This window comes from Acanthochromis polyacanthus, chromosome 18, assembly GCF_021347895.1.
Source record: "Acanthochromis polyacanthus isolate Apoly-LR-REF ecotype Palm Island chromosome 18, KAUST_Apoly_ChrSc, whole genome shotgun sequence".
NCBI classification, from domain to species: Eukaryota; Metazoa; Chordata; class Actinopteri; family Pomacentridae; genus Acanthochromis; species Acanthochromis polyacanthus.
In genome coordinates, this window is record NC_067130.1 from 35121862 (window position 1) to 35140284 (window position 18423).

The 18423-nt window shown below is 45.2% G+C and overlaps 1 protein-coding gene and 1 long non-coding RNA gene across 4 annotated transcripts; both read right to left on the reverse strand.

Moving 5' to 3' along the window:
- Positions 1-257: 257 nt before the first annotated feature.
- Positions 258-16843, reverse strand: lmbrd2b (LMBR1 domain containing 2b). Of its 3 annotated transcripts, none has more exons than XM_051938214.1 (18): positions 16656-16843; positions 14000-14198; positions 13339-13451; positions 13158-13256; positions 10849-11016; positions 10335-10545; positions 10191-10265; positions 10001-10114; positions 9631-9814; positions 7831-8012; positions 5961-6094; positions 4628-4733; positions 4443-4540; positions 4003-4106; positions 3879-3925; positions 3561-3672; positions 1987-2113; positions 258-1901 (listed from the first exon to the last, which is right to left on the reverse strand). In XM_051938214.1, the coding sequence occupies exons 2-18, from the start codon at positions 14171-14173 to the stop codon at positions 1838-1840; spliced, it is 2112 nt and encodes a 703-aa protein (XP_051794174.1). In that variant the 5' UTR covers positions 14174-14198; positions 16656-16843; the 3' UTR covers positions 258-1837. The 3 variants fall into 3 exon arrangements, with proteins under 3 accessions (XP_051794174.1, XP_051794173.1, XP_022074709.1); XM_051938213.1 differs by having other exon boundaries at positions 14000-14210; XM_022219017.2 differs by having other exon boundaries at positions 14000-14244.
- Positions 4805-5954, reverse strand: LOC127530782 (uncharacterized). The gene is made up of 2 exons (XR_007937429.1): positions 5645-5954; positions 4805-5610 (listed from the first exon to the last, which is right to left on the reverse strand). It is a non-coding gene; the product is annotated as an uncharacterized LOC127530782 (long non-coding RNA).
- Positions 16844-18423: the final 1580 nt, after the last annotated feature.

An 18423-nucleotide genomic window follows, 5' to 3' on the forward strand; every position in this document is an offset into this window, starting at 1 on the left:
CCCTAGAACCCATTCCACCCCTAGAACCCTAGAACCCATTCCACCCCTAGAACCCATTCCACCCCTAGAACCCGTTCCACCCCTAGAACCCGTTCCTCCTCTAGAACCCGTTCCTCCTGACCAGTCTCGGGCTCTTTATTTAGTTTTGTTTATGTTGATAGTTTCATTTTGTAAACATCAGAGTTTATGACAACATTTCCAGACACATCAGAACATACATGTTTCATACGTGTGAAAATAAGCGGGCAGAGAGCTGGAACATTTCAGAACTTTATTGAGGAACCATGGCTGCTGGAACCACATGAGAACCACAGAAGCTGCTGACATCAGGACAGACAATAAATATTCAGAACATCACCAGAAACACTACGGCCAGAGGACAGAGGAAATAGAAAACCTAGTGTACATATTTACAGTTCTGAGTGGAACCCGCCGGCAGGGAACCTTCATCCACACCAGAACCTTAAAGAACCGGTCCCACTGGAGCTTCCAGGCAGCCGCTGGTTTGTTTCCTCTGAATGTTTAAACTGACATCCGCCTCTCTGCACTGTCACCAGAACAACGTCTGACATGGTACCACCAACCAGGACAAAAGCCAGGACCAGCACCAGCACCGGGACCAGGACTAAAGCCAGGACCAGCACCAGCACTGGGACCAGGACCAGGACTAAAGCCAGGACCAGGACCAGGACCAGGACCAGGACTGGGACCAGGACCAGGACTAAAGCCAGGACCAGGACCAGGACCAGGACCAGGACTGGGACCAGGACCAGGACCAGGACCAGGACTAAAGCCAGGACCAGCACCAGCACCGGGACCAGGACAAAAGCCAGGACCAGCACCAGCACCGGGACCAGGACAAAAGCCAGGACCAGCACCAGCACCAGGACCAGGACAAAAGCCAGGACCAGCACCAGCACTGGGACCAGGACCAGGACCAGGACCAGGACTGGGACCAGGACCAGGACCAGGACTAAAGCCAGGACCAGGACCAGGACCAGGACCAGGACCAGGACTGGGACCAGGACCAGGACCAGGACTAAAGCCAAGGACCAGGACCAGGTTAAAAGTCTGAATTCGTCCCCACCTCCTCATGATTGGATCCGGTGCTCAACATGTTTTAGATTCCTGACCAATGAAACTAATCTAAAAACGTCTGAGGTCACAGCTAAGCCCCACCCACACGCTACCTCTGATTGGCTACACATCAGAGGGATGAAGGTGGAACAGTTCTGGTTTTACAGAAAAGAATGATTGTGGATTCTTCTGTTTACTGAAAACGATCAGATCTCAGTTATTGATTTCCTTCATCGGTGACTGATGTCCTTCATCACCAATAATCAGTATGGGTTCTATAGAGGAACATGTGAGAACCAGCGACTGTCTGGAAAGTGTCACAGTTCTTTAAAGGTCTCTTCTGTGTTCTTTGACTCCAGATGAAGAGAACTTCTGACATTCAGGATCTAAAAGGAGAAGACTGATCTCTAAACAGTAAGTGTCGTGCAGCAGGTGATGAAACTCAAAGTTCTCCGGTTCTTTAATTAAACTCATAGATTCGCTGTGACGAATGCAGGTTAATCAGTGAGAACGGTTTCCATGGTAACAGCCATAAATAATCACGAGCATAAAGATAAAAAACATAAATAAAGAAGGGTCTGGTTAAAGTGACAGGCGTCTACCGAGCATCCACAGTTCACACATTCATACCAACTGAAGGTTCCTCCACCAGCTGGCCTGGAGCTCCAGGAGCGTTGCATGCTGGGAGCTGGGTGGACAACATGTGGTGCAGCTCGACACAGATGATCCAGGTCAGGGTTCCGCTCAGGTTCTTCTCCTGTTAGACGTCATCAAATATCCGGTTCCGGGATGAGGACATCGACAGATAACGTCCTCCAGCATGTCTGAAGAACAAACACACGACTGAAACCACAAACATCAGACCAGAAGGTTCCATCTACCTGGAGGACCGATGAAGACCTACTTTACCTGGTGGACTCGGTTTCCAGAGCGTCGTCTGCCAGACTGTCAGCATTGAAGTCCAGAGGTTCTGCGTCTTGCAGCAGCTCGATACAATCTCTCTCTGCTCGGCTCCCAGAACGAGAATATTTAGCTTCTGTTGAGGAACCAGAGGAGTTGTTAGACCAGGTTAACTCTAACCCAGATGTTAAACCAGACTAAACCTAACCCAGATGTTAGACCAGACTAAACCTAACCCAGATGTTAGACCAGACTAAACCTAACCCAGATGATAGACCAGGTTAACTCTAACCCAGATGTTAAACCAGACTAAACCTAACCCAGATGTTAGACCAGACTAAACCTAACCCAGATGTTAGACCAAACTAAACCTAACCCAGATGATAGACCAGGTTAACTCTAACCCAGATGTTAAACCAGACTAAACCTAACCCAGATGTTAAACCAGACTAAACCTAACCCAGATGTTAGACCAGACTAAACCTAACCCATATGTTAAACCAGACTAAACCTAACCCAGATGTTAGACCAGACTAAACCTAACCCAGATGTTAGACCAAATAAAACCTAACCCAGATGTTAGACCAGACTAAACCTAACCCAGATGTTAAACCAGACTAAACCTAACCCAGATGTTAGACCACACTAAACTTAACCCAGATGTTAGACCAGACTAATCCTAACCCATATGTTAAACCAGACTAAACCTAACCCAGATGTTAGACCAGACTAAACCTAACCCATATGTTAAACCAGACTAAACCTAACCCAGATGATAGACCAGGTGAACTCTAACCCAGATGTTAAACCAGACTAAACCTAACCCATATGTTAAACCAGACTAAACCTAACCCAGATGTTAGACCAGACTAAACCTAACCCAGATGTTAGACCAGACTAAACCTAACCCAGATGTTAGACCAAACAAAACCTAACCCAGATGTTAGACCAGACTAAACCTAACCCAGATGTTAGACCAGACTAAACCTAACCCATATGTTAAACCAGACTAAACCTAACCCAGATGATAGACCAGGTGAACTCTAACCCAGATGTTAAACCAGACTAAACCTAACCCATATGTTAAACCAGACTAAACCTAACCCAGATGTTAGACCAGACTAAACCTAACCCAGATGTTAGACCACACTAAACTTAACCCAGATGTTAGACCAGACTAAACCTAACCCAGATGATAGACCAGGTTAACTCTAACCCAGATGTTAAACCAGACTAAACCTAACCCAGATGTTAAACCAGACTAAACCTAACCCAGATGTTAAACCAGACTAAACCTAACCCAGATGTTAGACCAGACTAAACCTAACCCAGATGTTAGACCAGACTAATCCTAACCCATATGTTAGACCAGACTAAACCTAACCCATATGTTAAACCAGACTAAACCTAACCCAGATGTTAGACCAGGCTAAACCTAACCCAGATGTTAGACCAGACTAATCCTAACCCAGATGTTAGACCAGACTAAACCTAACCCATATGTTAAACCAGACTAAACCTAACCCAGATGTTAAACCAGACTAAACCTAACCCAGATGTTAGACCAAGTTAACTAGTCTTACGTCTGGTGTTGGAGGTCACGGAGTCGGAGTAGCTGGTTTCCTTCATCTCATGGCTGCTCCGGTTCCTCGCTGCAAAGTCCTCCCTGGGGTTTCCATAACGCTCCTTCCACTCCTGTGGTAAAACATAACACACAGCACAACTCAGAAACATCTCCAGCCTCCACGTCTCACAGCGGATAGAAGAACCACAGCAGATTAAAATGACAGAAATCACACGGAGACGGACTCGAACAAACCAGATGGACCAGAACACCGTCCAACTGACAGACCAGAGGCGCTAATGTTATTATTCTAGGAACCAAGAACACAGAAACTCACTCTGCGTCGGTTCTCGCCGTCTTCGATCCTCTGTCGCTTCCTCTTCTCTGTGAATTAGAATGGCAGGTTAAACATTTCAGAACAGTCATTGGGTTCATGCTGTGGTTCTGGTTCTGGTTCTCACCCCGTCGAATCAGCTCCTTCCCCTCATCGATCAGGTCCGACGTCATCTCGCTGTCGCCCATAAACTGCTGGAAGCCCAGAAGGTTCAGACAGCGGGTTCCCAAGCTGAGGAGGAACCAGAACCACAGCTTAGAGAACATAGGGACGGGTTCTTCAAAGGGTTCTACAGGGACATGTTCCTGAAGCGGTTCTACAGGGACAGTTCAGACACTCAGAACATTCATAAAAGTTGGGACTGAACTAGAGCCTCGATCTAACCAGTTGGTTCTGGTTAAAGAATCAGTTTTAACAAACTTGTAACTAACTTGAGATCAGTGAATGTTTAGAGACACAACTGGACGACCACTCAGAAGAGCTGCTGAATCTTCTGTCTCATAGCTAATCAGTTACCTGCTAAATGCTACCAATCAGGCTGGCTGTACCTGACACCTGAGGGCTCACCTGAAGTAGGTAGCGATGGTGAGGATGACGATCAGCATGGGGTAGTAGATGTAGAAGCCGTTAGCAATGAAGTAGAGTACCTGCATCGATCCCATGATCTGTTCAGGAAACACACAGGTGTGCACAGGTATGTCAGGTGTGTACAAGTGTGTACAGGTGTGCTCAAGTTTGCACAGGTGACTTACGGAGGTGTAGGCGGTGGGCTCCTTCTTCTGGTGGGAGATGGCCGAGTCCATGTGGATCAAACCCAAGAAATTGAGACACAGCGGAGGAGTGAGTCGACAGAAGAGCCTGAAAATAAAGTTACCATGTTTCTTTAACAGGTGTGACTTCACCTGAGAGCCATCTTTATTTTAAGGAAGTTTTACTACAGAACATCCTGTTTAACAGCAGTCAGGGAATTTACAGCACTCTGTAATTAGCATATAGCTTGTAGCATTTACCTTCTAGCAATTAGCTCATAGCATTTAGCTTGTAGCATTTCCCTTCTAGCATTTAGCCTCTAGCACTTACCTTCTAGCATTGAGCTTCTAGCATTTACCTTCTAGCATTTAGCCTCTAGCATTTACCTTCTAGCATTTAGCCTCTAGCATTTACCTTCTGGCATTTACCTTCTGGCATTTAGCCTCTAGCATTTACCTTCTAGCATTTAGCCTCTAGCATTTACCTTCTAGCATTTAGCCTCTAGCATTTACCTTCTAGCATTTAGCCTCTAGCATTTACCTTCTGGCATTTAGCCTCTAGCATTTACCTTCTAGCATTTAGCCTCTAGCATTTACCTTCTGGCATTTAGCCTCTAGCATTTAGCCTCTAGCATTTAGCCTCTAGCATTTAGCTTCTGTCTTGGGACAGAAAGTGCTCCTTTAGTTTGACTGAAACTGTGAGTTTTCATCTGTAATGTTTTCTTCTGTTCTCCTGCTGCTGATTTATTTTATCGGTATCTGTATGTGAGAGGAAAGTCTTATAAAATATCACTTAAATATTCACTGGTTCTAAACTGCATCCCCTCACAGTAATCAGATTACAAGCAGAACAGCAGAGTACTTCCTCTGATGAACAATCACAAACAACTCTGAAAATTCGGGCTCCAAAGTAGAAACTCAAAGGTGCAAAGTGTGAAAGAACCTTCAGAACAACAATCTCTATGGACAGAGGACCAGAACTAAACCTGGACCAGAACTAAACCTGGACCAGAACTAAACCTGGACCAGAACTAAACCTGGCTGCTGCTCAGAACTAAACTCCCAGATGAGAAGAAGCCTGATGGATGTCGGAGAACATTCTTTGGTCAGATGAAGATCAATGAGTTGGGCTCAGATGGAGTCCAGATGTTTGGTGAGAACCTGACCAGGACTACCACAGTGGATGGATGGTCCTGACAGTGAAGCATGGAGGTGGAGGTGTGATGGTGTGATGACACTTCTAGATGCAGCATGAATACAGATGAGATGTGGCAGGGCTGCTGTGTGTGCTTTAGTGGAGATACTTCTCTGGGTTCAAGTGTGCTGGAGGTCTTACATGCCGCTGAACTGGAGGCTGTAGGCGTCGGTCTGGTGGTGGGAGGCCAGGTAGTAGTAGTTGAAGACTCGAATCCGGAAGACGGTGGAGTAAACGCAGGTACACAGGAAGAAGATGGTGATGAAGCATGCCATCTGGTGGAGACAGGCCACATTACAACCAGATGTTATCAGTAAGTCTAGCATGAACCAACATTTACTGCACTGATGAACACGATCATTTCTGGATCAGTTAAAAACATCTTCACTGATTGGGCCATGACCTCTGCTGCACCAATAGCTAGTGATGCTAAGCTAGCACAGGACTAATCATTCTGAACAGCATTAGAGTGATGAGGTGTGGACACATCTGCTGCGTCATACAAACAGAAAGTCGGTCTGTCTTTTACTAACATGTTCAGCAACATGCACAGAACCTCTGAAAGGAAGGTGTGGTTCTACACCGGGTCCCAAAAGTTGTTTGGTTGTCTCCTAAATGGGTTCCACCTGGTCCATCAGGTTCTGTCTGCTAGTTGGTCTGGTCTAACCATCAGGTCCCATCAGGTCTGTTTGACCAAAATGTACTAAACTCACAACCAGATGTTGGAAGTGTTGTCACCATGGCCCAGAGGAAGGTGGAGAAGCTCCTCCATCAGAGTCTGAGATTCATGAACAGGTCATTGGTCTTCAAAATGCAGGAGAACCTGGTCATCAGGAAGCTGAAGCCCTCAGCAGAAGTTTTCTCTGGGAGCAGAAGTGGTGGCAAAGGAACAACAAAGGAGGATCCTTCAAAGACTCTCCTCACTCAGGACGTCCATCTGGACTAAGAACCAAGGACCTGATGAGAAGGTCGAGAGTAAAAGACACCAGTCATGGTGGTGACTCAGTCAGAGGCTGAAGAACCTTGGAGAAGATGTTTCTAGGAGCTCTGAGCATCGTTACTGAACAGAAACATTGGGACTGAAAGCTTTAAGAGTCAACGTACCCTACAACTCACCGAACTGCAGGAGAAGAGACTGCCTTTACAAAGACGTCCAGAACTCTGATTCCAACAGACTGGAGATCTGGATCTTCTCTGATGAACGTCCTCTCTACTGATTCTTGAAACCACCGTATCCATACAGATGCTGGTGGAACAGTTCCATCTTCTGATGCTGGAATCCATTGTCCATAGTCTGGTTTGGGGTCTATGTCTGCTTCAGGTCTGTCAGAGCTGCTCATTGTTCCTCAGAGTTCCACTGTTAATGTTCAATGTTAGACCAACAACACTCTGGAAAAGGTTCTACTTTCTGTTTAGGCCAGAAGGAACACATACGTATGTTCCTTTGACGGAACGGAAAATGTTGAACAGACATTCTGGATCAGTATTTATGTAGATGGAACCCGTATGACTCGGCAATGATGTTCTGAGCTTCTATCAGGCTTTAACGAGGAATGGAACGAAACTGACCTCAACCCAACTGAGAACTGTTGGAGAACCCTGAACATCTTCACCGGTCCACCACCAACCTCCATGAAACATCTCAACTCTAGTGGGAGGAAGACAGAACCATCCACACTCTAGAACCTCCTACATCCATGAAAGAACCAAGACTCTGGACTTCTCTAGTAGGTTCATGAAGACTCCTTCACCTTTCCTCCAAGACAAGAGGTGGAAACATCTCATGAACCTACCAGAGAAGTCCAGTTGGTTTCTCCTGAAGATCTTACGAATTCCTGGATTTAACTAAATATGATGAAGTTACAGAGGATAGTCTGATTCTGTCAGATAGCTAAAGGTCATGACTGATGATCCTCCTCTCTGGCAGTAACCTGAACATCTCTGGACACCATGAGACCACCAGGAGGTTGGTCCATGAGGGAGATGCTGGTGGTGAAGCTGGTGGACTCACCTCGATGTACAGGTAGTTGTAATCTCTCTCAGCCAGCTGGATGAACACAGCGAAGAGGGACAGAACCGGCCTGGTGCTGAAGAAGGTGCACTCGGACCAGACCACGGCGACGCTGAACAGAGTCAGAACCACCGACAGCAGCCGATAGAACCAGCGCTTCAGCAGACACTCCCAGTACCACTCTGTAGAACCACACAGGAGACAGCAGTGAGACAGCTTCCAGACAGAACCCAACAGGATCCAACAGAACCCATTAGAACCCAGCAGATGCCAACAGAACCCAATAGAACCCAACAGGACTCAACAGAACCCAACAGGCCCAACAGAACCCAATAGGACCCAACAGAACCCAATAGGACCCAACAGGACCCAACAGAACCCAGCAGACACCAACAGAACCCCATAGAACCCAACAGGACCCAGCAGAGCCCAACAGAACCCAACAGGAGCTCTGCTGCTGCTTTCAACTTAAAACTCCAGGTTCCAGTTGATGCCCAGGAGGAAAACTAACCTGGAACCCTAAAATATCTCCAACATGAACCCTTTATCAGCCAGAAACTACCGCAGTAGGATCAGTCTGGAAACGCACCACGTGTCACTTCCTGTTGCATCACAAGAATGCAACAGGCAGTGACCTTTACCAGATCTGAGCTTCAAGTTTCGACATTTCAGCAAATTCACTTTATTCTACATGTCTCACTTAAAAATCCACCTAGAATAACCCATTTACAGCAACCAGGTCCTGGAGAACCAGAACCAGGAGGAAGGTTCTGGTTTTCCAGGACTCAGCTGAGACCAAAACATTTAGAGACTTTCAGGTTGAACTGTAGGCAGTGTTTGTCAGGCAGCTGACGTAGTGTTAACTTGTCATGGTTACAGTGACGCCATGCTGCTATCTGGCAGAAATCTGCAACCAATCCGTGGATCCAGACTATAAGCTGCATCACTGCCAACATCTAACGAGGTGGTCCTTTACTGGAAGGACCTTCTCTGGAAATTTCATCCAAATCTGTTGGTCTGTTTATGAGTAATGCTGCTGACAGACAATCGTCACGTAACTCTGCTGCATTCTTGGAGCAAAAACAAACCACAGTGGAATAAAACCCCCTCAGACCTACCTACAGTAGCCTAAAGCTACCTGAGACCCACCTACAGTGGACTAAAATTACCTGAGACCCACCTACAGTGGACTAAAGCTACCCGAGACCTACCTACAGTGGAGTAAAGCTACCTGAGACCTACCTACAGTGAAGTAAAGCTACCTGAGACCCACCTACAATGGACGAAAGCTACCCGAGACCCACCTACAGAGGACTAAAGCTACCTGAGACCTACCTACAGTGGACTAAAGCTACCCGAGACCTACCTACAGTGGAGTAAAGCTACCCGAGACCTACCTACAGTGGAGTAAAGCTACCCGAGACCTACCTACAGTAGACTAAAGCTACCTGAGACCTACCTACAATAGACTAAAGCTACCTGAGACCTACCTACAGTGGACTAAAGCTACCCGAGACCTACCTACAGTGGACTAAAGCTACCCGAGACCTACCTACAGTGGACTAAAGCTACCCGAGACCTACCTACAGTAGACTAAAGCTACCCGAGACCTACCTACAGTAGACTAAAGCTACCCGAGACCTACCTACAGTAGACTAAAGCTACCCGAGACCTACCTACAGTGGACTAAAGCTACCTGAGACCTACCTACAGTAGACTAAAGCTACCCGAGACCTACCTACAGTAGACTAAAGCTACCTGAGACCTACCTACAGTGGACTAAAGCTACCTGAGACCTACCTACAGATGGCGTGTAGATGTATCTGCTGAACCAGCCGGCCGGCTCTGAAGACGGGAAGCTGTGGACAAACTGGTGGGTGGAACTGGTCTCGTTCTTGGCCACGTCCTCCAGGTGGATGGCCTGCTGCAGCAGGATCTGCCACTGGACTCGAGTCCGGTTGTGTCTCTGAACAGCGTAGATCACCTGGACACAGGTCAGCAGGTTAGACAGGTGAGAACAGAAGCTGCTCCATCATTGAAGAGTTTCCAGGAACCCTAGAACCAACAGAACCAGCAGAACCCGGATCTCCACATTCTCTGATTTCCTCTCAGATTTTCAACTCTGATGTTTGCTTCAGTTTTCCCGTCTCACCTGTTCGTCCTGTCTCACCTGTTTGTGCAGCTTCACCAGGGTCTTCTCGCTGGGGTAGGTGTTCTGCTTGTCGTCGAAGTCTTCATAGTCGTCCATGTTCCTGCCCATCTTCTCCTGGTAGTCCAGCGGACACTGAGGAGAATAAAGCAGGTGTTAGTCTGCACCTGTCTCAGACTATCACCTGGAGTCGGTGGCTGAATTAACTCACCTTCCTGAGGATGGTGTCGATGTATTTCCTCAGAGGATGGTTGTACTTGATGGACTCGCTGACCTTCCTGACCTCCTGCAGCAGAGCAAACAGTCAGGTTCTGACAAGCACAGGTGAGGACCAGAGGACCTACCTGTAACTCACCTCCATCACGTCCTCCAGGTTCTCCTCAGCGTCCGCCTTCTCTGTCATCAGCTTCGATGCCTTGAAGTAGGTCTTGATGAGCAGGTGACCGTGTCTGGAGGCGTTCCAGTAGGATCTAGGGATCTCCACCAGTCCGTAACCCATCAGTAGAACCAGCAGGAACAGACCCCAAGTGTTGGCTGCCGTGATGCCGATGGTCTGCAGCTCGTACCTGAAGACCCCAAGACACCATGAACCCTACAACCTGCTGGAGGCTGTCTTCACCAAAATCAAATAATCTACCGTCTACAAACTGTACAGAATCAGTCATCAGAACCTCAGATGTTCCTCCAACATGTCATCTTTAGTAAATCAAAGCTTTAAGTGGAACTATTTCACTAAAATCTGGATTCTAACCCCAAGAATTCTAGAAACATCACGCGTTTTCTGAACTGAAATCGTTTCCCTCCTCGGCTGATGTTCATGACTGAGAATAAGAACTGAAGCTCTGAGATCAACAGCATCTTTGACCCACCAGCTGAGGTGCAGCTCTGGATGGACGGCCACATAGATGAGCAGCGAGCCGAAGATCAGCAGGTAGGTTCCATAGTAGATGGCGTTCTCGATGAGCGCCGTCTTTATCTTCCCGGTGATGGAGAACCCTCCAGAACGAGCGTAGGACTGCATGAAGGGCAGCAGCAGCCTGAAGGAGTCAGAGACAGGTTAGCAGCTAAAGCTAAGGATAGCAGCTAATGCTAAAGACAGCAACTAAAGCTAAAGATAGCAGGTAACGCTAAAGATAGCAGCTAATGCTAAAGATTGCAGCTAATGCTAAAGATGCAGCTAATGCTACAAACAGCAGCTAATGTTGAAGATAGCAGCTAATGCTATAGACAGCAGCTAATGCTAAAGATTGCAGCTAATGCTAAAGATGCAGCTAATGCTACAAACAGCAGCTAATGTTGAAGATAGCAGCTAACCCTACAACAGACTCTCAGCTGGTTTACATCATATTTGGAGTCAAGAATACAGACTGTGAAAATCAATTACACTATATGAGATCCTAATGGATTAGATTTATATAGCACTTTTCTGGGCATTCATTCATTCACGCACATATTCTCACCCTGGTGGTGGTAAGCTACATTTGTAGCCACAGCTGCCCTGGGACAGACTGACGGAAGCGTGGCTGCCAATCCGCACCTACGGCCCCTCCGACAATCACCACCAATATTCACACGCATTCATACACCAGTGTGAGAGCAGCACTGGAGGCAAGGCGGGTAAAGTGTCTTGCCAAGGACACAACAGCACATGACTAGGTCAGAGCGGGAATCGAACCGCCGACCCTTTGATCATTGGACGACCCACTCTACCACCTTTGCACAGCCGCCCCAACCCAAGGAAAATAGAATAGGAATACTTCAAGATTCCATTCTGGGTCCTATTCTATTTAGTCTTTACATCAATGACCTTCCGTCCATTTGCACTGAGGCGGAGTGTCAACTCTATGCTGATGACACTGTCATCTATGTCTTAGCAAAGACTCCAGAGAAAGCTGCAGAGTTACTAAACAAACAGTTGGTCAGGGTCTCCCAATGGCTGGAGGACAACTGTTTTTTTCTAAATTGCTCCAAAACGGTCTCTGTGTGTTTTACCTTAATGCCAAGGTCCTTAGACAACTTCCAGATACAGACAAATGAAAATATAATTCAAAAAGTAGATCAGGTCAAATATCTGGGAGTGGTCTTAGATTCTCATCTGAAATTTGAAGCTCATATAAAGAAAATATCAAAAACAATTAGGACTAATTTAAAGTGTTTTCACCTAATAAGATCTTACCTGACAATCAATGCAGCCAAGTTGTATTTTCATTAGACGATCATGTCCCATTTCTCATATTGTGCCACTGTCTGGGGCCAGGCAAACCAGTCAGCTCTTTCAGGCGTAATCTCCCTTTACAAACAAGCTTTAAAAGTGCTTGACCCAAAGCCCATGAGATGGCACCATTGCAAACTTTGACAAAAACACAATCTTTTAAGTTTTGAAATATTCTGAAAAATATACTTTTTTTAAATTATTTTTTTTAATGTTTTACTGGTCTTGCTCCAGATTCTGTTAGCGGTATGATCCAAAGAAGTCAAACTCATTCTATGACTACAAGAGGAGTAGCAAACGGAGACTGCAGAACAGGCCGGTGTAAAGCCGCTTTTGGACAGAGTGCATTCTCAGTGAAAGGGCCACAGATCTGGAACACCTTACCTGCTGAACTGAAACACCTGACAGATCTGAATGAGTTTCACTGTAACTGATGGCTCAAATTAAACCAAAACTGTGAGCACTGACAGACATTTTATTATATTTAAATGTGTTTAATCTATACATTTATTTATTGATTGTTGTATTTATTGTTGTTTATGTATGCGCTAGGGATCTGGTCTGTGAATTAGCTGTTAGCTATTGACCTATGGACATGCATCGGTTATTGTAACAATGCTTCTTGTTCTGTAACTATTAAACGTATAAATAAAAAATTAAACAGTAGCTCGTGTTAAAGATAGCAGCTAATGCTACAAACAGCAGCTAATGCTAAAGATAGCAGCTAATGCTACAAACAGCAGCTAATGCTAAAGACAGTACCTAATGCTAAAGTTAGCAGCTAATGTTAAAGACAGCAGCTAATGCTAAAGACTGCAGCTAATGTTAAAGACAGCAGCTAACGCTAAAGATAGCAGGTAACGCTAAAGACAGCAGCTAACTCTAAAGACAGCAGCTAATGCTAAGGACAGCAGCTAATGCTACAGACAGCAGCTAACGCTAAATATAGCAGCTAATGCTACTGACCAGGTGAGGCACTGAGACGTCCAGTAAACGACTCTCCAGAACACCGGAAGGATTCCATCAGGAATGTAGCTCCACGGCTTGTAGCAGGAAGTGAAATCACTGAGGAGGAAACAAGATTTACTGACTGCATCTTTACTGTAGTACTCTGTGTACTGACTCCATCTTTACTGCGATTGCTGACCTTTTTGTGGGCGTGGCCGAGGAGTTTGCTGCCGTGTAATTGGCTGGCGGAGGGCTGAGGGTGGGGCCGAGGTCCTGGTCCTTGTGGTCTACCTTGCACTGGTTGTAGATGGTCTGACAGGAGCAGAGACACTGTAAAGGTTCTAGAAGAACATCCTTGTGAACAGTAAAGTTATTTATTGATGAGCAGACTGAGTTAAGGTCAGCATTCTGGATCTCCAGCCTCATCATCTACGTGATGATGATTTACTGCTTCTGATGAACGCTGAGTGTAACGGGGACTTCATCAGACGTCTTCTCAGAGGTTCAGTGGATATGGAAACAGGTTTTCATGACATTAAGGTTGTATTTTTAGCATTACTGACACCTTAGAATCAGATTATGGAAACAGAAAAGCAGAAAACGTCATCAAGTGAAGGTTGTGATGGGACAGACATGATGGAACTGAATAAATGTGAGTTAAAGAGTTCTTTAAGCCTGTTGATGCTGAAGCTGCTACAGAACCTGAAGGATCAGAGACTGAACTACTGAGGTTCTACTGACGTTCTACTGAGGCTGGAGGAGTTCTGTCCACCAACAGTCTGACTGTTTCAGGATTCACATTCTGACTCCACCTCTCTAAGGACCAATCATCTGACATCTGCAGCGTTCCTCAGACTGACCGTGCTGACGTCCAGCGGCAGGATGAAGACGATGAGGAAGCACAGGTACCAGGCCAGCAGCGTTCCGAAGAGAACCATGCGCTGCTGCTTCCTGAAGTCTCCGTACCGATGGAGCAGGAACAGCGCCAAGAAGAACACCACCACCACCTCGATACCGAGGGCCGCCCCGCTCATCCTGCTGGAGAACCTGATGGAGAACCTGCTGGAGAACCTCTGGAGAACCTCTGGAGAACCTGATGGAGAACCTGCAGCACAAAGAAGGAGAGATTCACAGTTTCAAAAAAGATTGTAGATAAGCCAGTCTGACTGTAGATGAACCAGTCTGGCTGTAGATAAACCAGTCTGACTGTAGATGAACCAGTCTGACTGTTGGTAAACCAGTCTGATTGTCGATAAGCCAGTCTGATTGTAGATAAACCAGTCTGACTGTAGATAAACCAGTCTGATTGTCGATAAGCCAGTCTGATTGTAGATAAACCAGTCTGACTGTAGGTAAGCCAGTCTGACTGTAGATAAACCAGTCTGACTGTAGATAAACCAGTCTGACTGTAGATAAACCAGTCTGGCTGTAGATAAACCAGTCTGACTGTAGATAAGCCAGTCTGACTGTAGATAAACCAGTCTGACTGTAGGTAAACCAGTCTGACTGTAGATAAGCCAGTCTGACTGTAGATAAACCAGTCTGGCTGTAGATAAGCCAGTCTGACTGTAGATAAACCAGTCTGACTGTAGATAAGCCAGTCTGACTGTAGATAAACCAGTCTGACTGTAGATAAACCAGTCTGGCTGTAGATAAACCAGTCTGACTGTAGATAAGCCAGTCTGACTGTAGATAAACCAGTCTGGCTGTAGATAAGCCAGTCTGACTGTAGATAAGCCAGTCTGACTGTAGATGAACCAGTCTGGCTGTAGATAAACCAGTCTGACTGTAGGTAAGCCAGTCTGACTGTAGATAAACCAGTCTGACTGTAGATAAACCAGTCTGACTGTTGGTAAACCAGTCTGATTGTCGATAAGCCAGTCTGATTGTAGATAAACCAGTCTGACTGTAGGTAAGCCAGTCTGACTGTAGATAAACCAGTCTGACTGTAGATAAACCAGTCTGACTGTAGATAAACCAGTCTGGCTGTAGATAAACCAGTCTGACTGTAGATAAACCAGTCTGACTGTAGATAAACCAGTCTGACTGTAGATAAACCAGTCTGGCTGTAGATAAACCAGTCTGACTGTAGATAAACCAGTCTGGCTGTAGATAAACCAGTCTGACTGTAGATGAACCAGTCTGGCTGTAGATAAACCAGTCTGACTGTAGGTAAGCCAGTCTGACTGTAGATAAACCAGTCTGACTGTAGATAAACCAGTCTGACTGTTGGTAAACCAGTCTGATTGTCGATAAGCCAGTCTGACTGTAGATAAACCAGTCTGACTGTAGATAAACCAGTCTGACTGTAGATAAACCAGTCTGACTGTAGATAAACCAATAATGAACATAGCTATGAATCACTGACCGGAAACCATGAATGGCTCTTTGTGTTGTTTCTGTGAGGGAGGAGAACTGGGAGAACTGGGAGAACTGGGCTCTGACTGGCTCAGGCAGCGTGAACACATTGACGCCATCTGAAGAACTTCAACACAACTCACAGCTTCGCACAGACACACAAACAACAACACAGGCACACAAACAGTTGAAATCGTAGCAGGTCTGTGTTAACAGAGAGACAGAAACATTATTGATCGATTGTGTTTTATTGTGTCATAAACAAACTGCAGCTTTAATGGAGATAAACCAGTGAACTCCCAGTTAAACCAGTGACTCCCAGTTAAACCAGTGACTCCCAGTTAAACCAGAGTAAAGTTCTGTGTATTTTACTATAAAACGTTCTTTCTTTGTTTCTTTTCCGGTTCTCCACTGTGGAACCAGAACTCTAGAACATCCAGGCTGTAGATCAGGTGTTTCTCTGTAGAAGTTCTCAGATGTTCTGGACCAAACAGACTCAGATTTAATGAAAACCTCCACATACTGACAGGTTCTAAACATCCAGACTTTATGGTGAACCACTGATATTTATTAGTGTTCCTATGTTCTCCTGGGTTCTAGATGTTCTAGAATATTATTTTAGATTCAGATATTGTAGTTTTGAGTTCTTTTGTTCAGACATGGCTGAGTAGATAAATGATGAATACCTGGAGAGTTTTAGTATTCATCACCTATCTACTACTGCATTAATAAGACATGATGAACCTTTATTATTATATTCACATATTATTCTACTTTTAGCCTGTTATTTCTTTATTATATGTATGTATTATTTTATCTTTAGCCTGTTTTTATTATTATATTTATATATTATTCTGCCTTTTAGCCTGTTATTTATTATATCTCCGTATTATTCCACTTTTAACCTGTTTTTATTATTATATTTATATATTAGTCTAGCTTTAGCCTGTTTTTGAACCTGTTTTCTGTTTTTCTGGTTCCTCTTTGTAATGTTTGAGGATCAACAACGGAACGAATGTGTCCAGAGAATAAAACTAAAGTCCATCCAGGTGACCCGGACCAGAGATTCACCTGTCTGACAGGTAACAGCAGCTAAGCTAAGCTAGTTAGCATCACAGCTAGCTAGCCTGTTAGCTGCGGAGCACCGGCGGCTCTTACCGGACTTTCTCTGGAACTCTAGCCCCCTTCAGGGCGCTGCCGCCGGTCACAGCTCCTTCGCTGCGGCCGCTGCCTGCCGGTTCACCGTCACGATCTGCCGCTCCGAGGCTCGGTACCGGAGCAGCGTCCGTCACATCCCGGTTCTACCGGAGGAATCACGGGAGCGGACGCTGACGTCAGTGACAGGAGAGCCGTGGCTGTGCGCATGCGCGGCAGCTCGTTTGTTCCGCATCATCATCATCAAGATGAGGCTGAACCGGGTTTCATGAGAAACAGACATTTCTAACATCAGACTATTACTGGATTTAACTGATTATTCCGATTTATGCTCTGATGAAATTCTGATCCTTTATTTAGATTTTTACAAGGCTTTCCACACAATCGAACATAAATTCATATTCCACGGCCTTGGAGAGATATTTCAGCAGTGCTATCAAAATGTTTACAAATGGAAACTGCTCAGTCAGAGTGCATGCTAGGACTTCTCTTTTTTCCTTAAAGGGGAACTTCGTTTTTTTTCAACCTGAGGTCTGTTTTCATGTCATTTCATACATGTGAGTGATGGAGAAATGAATTTCGACATAGCTCCAGTATTTAGCCAGGCAGGCAGCTTCGCAGCTCAGCTAGCAGCTCAGCTAGCGAAAAGTATGGGTCAACTTGCCCCCCCCCGACAGTAAGTTTTGGCTCAAACAATATGTGAAAAACACTTGAAGTTTTTAAAATGGCCCATTGCCCCTAGAATTAAAGAAATGCAATTTAAAATTCTCAATAATTATTATCCATCGGCAGAAACCTTGAGGGGTAGATTTGGTTTTGAAGTTGAATGTTGTGGATTTTGTCAAAATGACCCAGAAAAAACGGAACATCTATTTTTTCTTTGTCCAATTAGTGGAAAATTTTGGCAAAATATACACACATGGTTGAGTAACAAACTCAGTGATCTTGAACAATTTACAATTGAAGATGTTCTACTATACAAATCTAAACTTAAAAAAGAAACTTCACTTTTGATTAACCTTGTCATTATTATGGGTAAATATCATTTACATAAATGCAAATGGAAAAAACAACTACCTAATTTGGAGTGTTTCAAAAACGAATTCAAAATATATTTGTCCTCCATTAATCTTATAAGAAACTCTAACCTGTTGGCAGATAAGATTTGTCAAACTGTGGAAGATTTGTTGATCCTGTAAATCATTGTATTTACTGTTGCCTGCTTGTGTAACTTGATCTTGTGCCTGTGCTTCGATATTTTGTCTCTACGAGAGTTTGTACAATAAAAAAAAAAAAAAAAAAAAAAAGTTTTGGCATTGAAAGTGAAGTTTCAATCTTACTGGCAGTGTTTTCGCGTGAGGGGCGGGGGCTGGGGGGCGGGGCTTAAAGCGCGAGAACGCGCTTCTTGGTTTTGAGGAAAGGGGACAGATTTGCCCTGTGCTGGGAGGAGGAGCTGATTTCCAGAGACTGGCTCACAGGAGTTTCCACAAGGGATTTGGGCTGGAGATTTTTGGCTGGTAGGAGCGAATTGTTTGGCGGGTCGCATAAACTGTACTTTGACTGTATCATCATGTCAGCTGAGTCAGATGGTGTTAACGAGAATGAAATGGAGTGGATGATATCCAGATCTGCAAGACAGAAAAGGGCTGCTAGAGAGAGAAACAGGAAAGAACGGGAGTTAAGCTGGTCTGATGGTAGTGAAGTAGAACCGAATCAGAGGAAAAAGTCAAGGCATAGTCCTCAAAAGCAGTCTGAATATGAACAAACAAGT